Source organism: Morone saxatilis, unplaced genomic scaffold (assembly GCF_004916995.1).
Source record: "Morone saxatilis isolate NCDOM2014 unplaced genomic scaffold, NCSU_SB_2.0 Contig15, whole genome shotgun sequence".
NCBI lineage: Eukaryota > Metazoa > Chordata > Actinopteri > Moronidae > Morone > Morone saxatilis.
Window position 1 is genome coordinate 2,184,643 of NW_023339707.1, and position 6,362 is coordinate 2,191,004.

Below are 6,362 nucleotides of genomic sequence, written 5' to 3' on the forward strand. Positions count from 1 at the left end.
GGACACACTGAAAATGGTTTTGGTTTCAGGTCATAACTTTCTTCGAGTGTTGAGAGCTGTGTTGGAGCCTGACTGTGCCTTCTTGTAAATTATTGGAACTTGTGACTGAATTCCTATTTTTTAGGGCTACACGATATGGTAAATAAATCATATTGTGATTATTTGACAGATATTGCATGGATATTGATTACAATATGACTCACAATTAGTGTGGGAATAATACGTTTTAATATAACTTTCACAGAAAATCATGATGATGTAAAAATCTGTTGGGGCTCGCACCAAACAAACATGATTTGCATATTGCAGCTTCTGCCATTTGGTCATACTGTCATTTCGATAATATTTTGATTAATTGTGTAGCCATAGTATTTTTACAAAAAGGCCTGCCTTACGACCTTAGAATAAAACCAGTATTCAATGAAAATTAAATCAAATAAAAACACAATAAAAACGTCAAACGTTGGTTTCAAACATTAATTAGGTATTAATAAGTAAAAACAACATCAGATTATGAGATGAAAGGCTAATTCCTTTTGAAATACCCTCTTACATAAATACATAATTTATACTTATACTTTCTTGTTGAGAGTGGGCCTGTAATACCCCCTCCAGCCAGTAAGTGGCACTGTGAGGTTCATTGTCAGTTTTCAGGGCATCTATTTCCAGTGTGTAACTTGATTTGGCTGCATGAAACTGTAAGAAGAACCACTCTACGGGAATATGAGAGGATAATGTTGCAACCATAGACATATATATGTATATATGTCTATGGTTGCGACTGTGCAGAATACACACCACGGACACAATATGGTAGCTAGGTTAGCTTGTTCTGTTTATCTTGCTGCCCGGTGGCATCTTGAGTGTTTGCTAGTCTGAGCATTTAGCACTTTGTATGCTAACATGCTAGTGTAGGACTTGACTGACAACCTGCTGTATGGAAGTAAACCTTCCAGCGGTCAGACACATTTCACCATCAACTGTAACTCGGTTTGGGAACTTTAGCATCTGAAATTAGCTCTCTAATGCTAGCTTACAATGCCCCTCGCTCCTGCAAACCAGTCCCAGTTCATTCGGTCGAGTCAGAAGGACGAATATTATCAAAGCTTCCTCAGAAACAACGCCAACGAAGCGTTTCAAACACTTGCTGGTAAGTTTGTTCATATTTAACACTAGTGAGAAATTAGCATTCGTCTTCTTTAGCTAACTTACTTTACTTTAACATGTAGCTTCAGAGCTAACATTAGATTCTGACTGGCTGCAGGGCGGCCATTAAAAAAGGGATAATGCCCGCCGAGGTATCCATGAACAGGAATTATTTGACACCCTGCAGCTAATCACAATCGAGTATTCACCCAGACCAATGTAACGTTATCATTCTGACATAGGACTCTTACTAAGTAGTTCCAGTGAAACTGTCTGTTCACTGTTCTAAATAAATGTGCTTAAATCATTTGAATGGAAACTTTATTTAGCTAAATATGTCATAAATATATCTCACAACACTGCCTGTAGTCCTTCAGTGCCTCATCTTCTGAACACCGCAGGATGGAGACTGTAACACACAAGCTCCTATGAATTGTTTGTGAGCACAGTAACATGAAGCCAGCTAGTCTTGTTGTTAGACATGCTGTCAAATTCTATTTTCTGTTTGTCGATACGCAGTGTTATTGACTTTGAATCTCGCTAGAATCATGTTAGCTCTCTGGCTCGTAGCTGAGCCACAGCGCTGTCTGAGCGGAGGGGACTGAGTCGCAGTTTTCATTGCATAAGAACCTTATGGGATGGTAATGATTGTTCCAGGTGTTAGTGAAGTGACTCAGGTGTTGCCAGGGAAACAGAGTTATGGCTTGTGAAAAACTTTAGATTTTGATTGCAAAAGACTAAAGGTCTTAACTTATTTTTCTTTGGCAAGTTACCATGGTATAATGCCCGACGAGGAGTCCATTAATTCCTGGTAATGGACTCCTTGTGGGGCATTATGCTTTACATAAATGCTGCTTTGGATGGATGAATGCAGACTTGCTGGTTTAAACATGAAATAGCTGTGTAGGAAAATGTTCTCAATTCTGTCTTCTCTTTCTCTCTCTGTAGGTTCCAAACGATGGCTGGACTGGAGGAGAGAGATAGAGCTGCTGTCAGACCTCGCATACTATGGCTTAACAACATTCTCAGGTAGTTACCGACCAACCAGCACAAAACCTCACTTTACTTTATCTTGTGATTAAATATTTAGTTTTTTATTATTCTCCTCCCCAGGTTACCAAACCTTGGGCGAGGAATATGTCAACATCGTCCAGGTGGATCCCACTAAACGTCAAATCCCCTCTCGGGCCAGACGAGGCCTCTTTGTCCTCTGCCACGCCTTCTTCCCTTACCTCCTGGACAAGGTCCTGGTGTGCCTGGAGAACGAGCTGGAAGGCGGGCAGGAGAGCCGCAGTGGTGTCGGTCGGCGGCAGGCGGCGTCCGGGCTGTGGAGCCTTGAGTTTTGGCTGAGGAGGTGGATGCAGCGGGCGGTGGGGCTGCTGTCGGAGCCTCAGAGGAGGGCATGCCTGCCAGCCGTGTTCATCCTCCAGCAGGGTCTGACCCTCCTGCACAGACTCCATGTGGCTCTTTTCTACATCAGCGGCTCCTTCTATCACCTGTCTAAGAGGGCGGCTGGAATCAGTTATGTAGGTGATTTCCTTACGTGTTTCAAATATATCTCACACATCAGACGGCATAGAGAGTACAGTAGGCCCCACTCATACATTCACATATATAACCAAGTCTGCATTCATACTACTCACATGTTCTCTCAACTAAATATCCAAGTAAATGAGCTTGTTCCACCCCCATCATTTTTTGACTCCTAGTTATGAAGCGAGGCAGAAGGCTATTAGTACGTTATAAAGTGTAACGTTTTCTAACAACATGATGGGTGCTGAGCATGACTTTTAGTTTTAGTTTTTCCTTTGTCCAACAATCTCCCCCTCCTGTGCGGTTTACTGACAGTCACCATGAGTGAGAGATGTAAGCCTCCTCCACATGCAGGTATCACAGGCCAGAAAACTCTAAAACACAAGTTGGTTTATTTGTCTGACTTTAAAAGAAGGTCAACAGAGCGGATGTATACAAGCCTATGAGTGTGTCCCTATATGATATAACTGAAGAGAAACAGAAAGAAGAGGGGCGGGGCACACTGGTGGGGGTGTGTGCGTGCGCAGCAGCGTGCAGTAAGCGATAGATGTGTAGGTGTGTGCACATATATCTGAATCCTAAAACTTACCCAACAAAATGATATAATAGTGGAATATTGGGATCCAGCCCTAATTCACAGCAATCCTGTCCCCAGATTAATGTGGTTTTATTATGGCTCATTTCCTTATAGGTTAAATCGTTATTAATAATAAAAAATAAAAAACTTTATTTATATAGAACTTTTAACATCAGTTCCAAAGTGCTTCACAATTAGAAGAAAGAACAGAAACAGATAATCAAAAATAAAAACAAAAGAAAGGCAATGCATAAAGGGTTTTTTTTGTTTTTAAAAATGCATTCCAGTCCCAGCTGACCTGACAGTGAGGGGGAGGCAGGTCCATAGTGTTGGAGCTAAAACCTTAAAATTACAGTTCCCCATTGTTATGAGCCAAGAGCGTGGGACATTTAAGAGCAGCTGGTCTGCAGATCTGTGTAATCCTGGTGTTGAGTATTGTGTTATAAGCTCAGAAATGTAAAACAGTGCCATGCCGTTGAAGCCTTTGAATGTGATCAGGAGGATCTTGAGTGTGCCAGAGTGACGCTAATGTGCTCTCTTCGTTTAGTATTTGTCAAAAGCCTGGCTGCCGCATTCTGAACCAACTGAAGACGAGCAGTTGCAGACTCACTTAGGAAAATAAGGAGTTGAGTAGGCAACGAGGGACAGCTTCCGTACTCACATAGTGTGCTTGCATACATTCATTCCAAAACATACACAGCATATATAGAATCATGTCAAAAGATAAAGTAGAGCATGTCAACTGCATACGATAAACCTCCCAAACAGTGACATTTTAGTCAAATCACTTCCCCACCATGTTTATTGTTTTTCAGCTTTTCAGCACATTTCCTAACCACTGTAGTTAATTAGTAGGCAGGATGTCAATGTGTGATGAATAATATCCTGAAGAGAGTTTGCCGCCCATAATGGAATGGTTTATTGTAAGATTTTTGCCACTTATTAGGTACACCTAGCTAAAACTACACATTGTAATATATTGTCTGTCTCATTTCTATCAGTGAGGCTGGACTAAATGACAGAAACACTTCTCATTATAACTAAATGCAGTTCAACAGAACCACAAACCACATCCTCTAAAATAATTATACCGTCGAATCAACACCTCTCTAAAACAGCTCAACAAAAACTGAACATTAGAACCTTCATGAAAGGAGGCTTTAATGCAGGACACTGCATTAGTTCCAGCTTGGTGGACCCAATAAACCAGTGTGTATGTGAGCTTGGATTTTTATGGGCTTACATTTCTAGAGGCACTGAGTGCAGTTTTTACATCAAAAACTGAAATTCTATTTGGTTTGAATACATTTATTTATAAATAGGTAGGTAGTCGTTACCGCAGTGGCCCGGGTTCAATCACCCCACCCACACACCCCTTTCCCTTCTATCTTCACCTATCCTATCAGAATAAAGGCATAAAAAGCACCCAAAAATATATATTTAAATATTTTAACAGTTAACAGTATTCTTCTACAGTAGTTACTCACTGTTTTATGCCGCTTTGCTGTTTCAAGGCAATCGGTGGCTTGTGACACATGTAGGAGTGAAGCTATGTCATCCTCTCTGTGTGTGTGTGTGTAGCTGCGTGTCACAGGGCTGAACAGCGATGACGGGACCATCAGAAGCAGCTACAGGCTGCTGGGGGTCGTGTCCCTCCTCCAGCTGCTCATCACAGTTTGTCTGCAGCTCAACAACTTCAGACAGAGACAGAGAGCCCGGCAGGAGTGGAAGCTCCAAAGGAACCTCAGGTACAGGACCAGATGGAAGGACACAGCTCTTGAGATGTGAACACCTCCATCTCCGTCTGGTGGTGATGGCAGGACTGAATTGCAGTTTAAAACAGCTGTTCTTATTCCTAAAATAAATATTTTAGTGTTGAAGTGAACAGAGGTTTGTCAGTATTTCAGTGAGTGTCGTTGTTAGAATTCATCCTCCTGGAACCATAAAGGGAAACTCTGGTACTTTTCAGCCTGGCTGTTTTCATGTCTATGTGACTAATGGGGACAGCAATTGATTCAGTATCGAGCAAGATCTCTGCAGCTATGAAACGGGCTGCAATAATCCTTTCAGACAATTGCCCTCCATCAAAGTAAGTCCAGTAAAGTGGCTTGTTTCTGATAGGCTAAGATTGTTATTATTATTATTAACCCCCAGAGCACTGGAGTTGCTGTTCTACCACATGGTTAGTTTGTTCATGTTATTGTGTGACTTTGCTGTTTTTAAAGGGTTAAAAACAGCAAACCGACACCAAACAAACTAAACGCAGTGCTAGAACAAAACTTTAACAAAAAGTAGGGATCCTTCATATAATGTTATCAGACATTACAGTAATAATGTCAGTGGAATAAACAAGCAACTTTAGAGGAAGTAAACTGACTGAACATTTCCCCGAAGGATTATGTTGGAACCCGTTTAGCGCTCTCACACAATACTGGGCCAATTTCAAAATTTGTCTCCATTAGTCAGATACAAAAACATGGGAAAATAGTGTCCAGGTTGAGAAATATCAATGCAATCTGCCAGTAGTTGTTGAGGTGTCTTGCTCTGAACTGTGCACAGATCTGACAACAGTAAAATGACCATGGTCAAATTATTAATGTTTGCTCCGCCAGCAGGTGAGCCATAAAATGATGGATGCTGATTACACTCATTCAATGTTACCGTTTGTCACTATCATAAATGATATGACTCGAGTTTGATGCCGATCTCTTCGACCTGTCTGTCTGCAGTCCTCAGCACACACTGGGCTCGGGGCCCAGAGTCGCCCGCTGTATCTTGTGCCTGGAGGAGAGGAGAAACTCCACCTCCACTCCCTGTGGACACCTCTTCTGCTGGGAGTGCATCACGGAGTGGTGCAACACGAAGGTCAGGCTTGTGTCATGACTGTCATCTGTATCTTTAGACTGTACTACATAAGTAATAGGGAGTTAAAATACAAATTTAAATACAATACTTTCACACTCTGATTATTTCAGTTTTGTGTTTATATGTTCCATATTCCTAAAGTAATATGTGTAAAATCATGTTACCAAACAGCAAAGGTGAAACCAGGTAGCTTTCCTCCAGAGGCTGTCACAATATCAGTACAGGATTATCTTGGCCAAAA

General features: G+C 41.5%; 1 protein-coding gene across 1 annotated transcript; it reads left to right on the plus strand.

The window, feature by feature from the left end:
• Positions 1–672: 672 nt before the first annotated feature.
• On the plus strand, positions 673–6,121 carry pex10 (peroxisomal biogenesis factor 10; the record flags this gene model as incomplete). The annotated part of the gene is given in 5 exon segments (XM_035657432.1): positions 673–1,150; positions 2,095–2,175; positions 2,260–2,672; positions 4,838–5,004; positions 5,986–6,121. Coding segments are annotated over 5 exon segments (909 nt in total), but the record flags the coding sequence as incomplete, so codon positions are not given.
• Between the last annotated feature and the right edge of the window lie 241 nt (positions 6,122–6,362).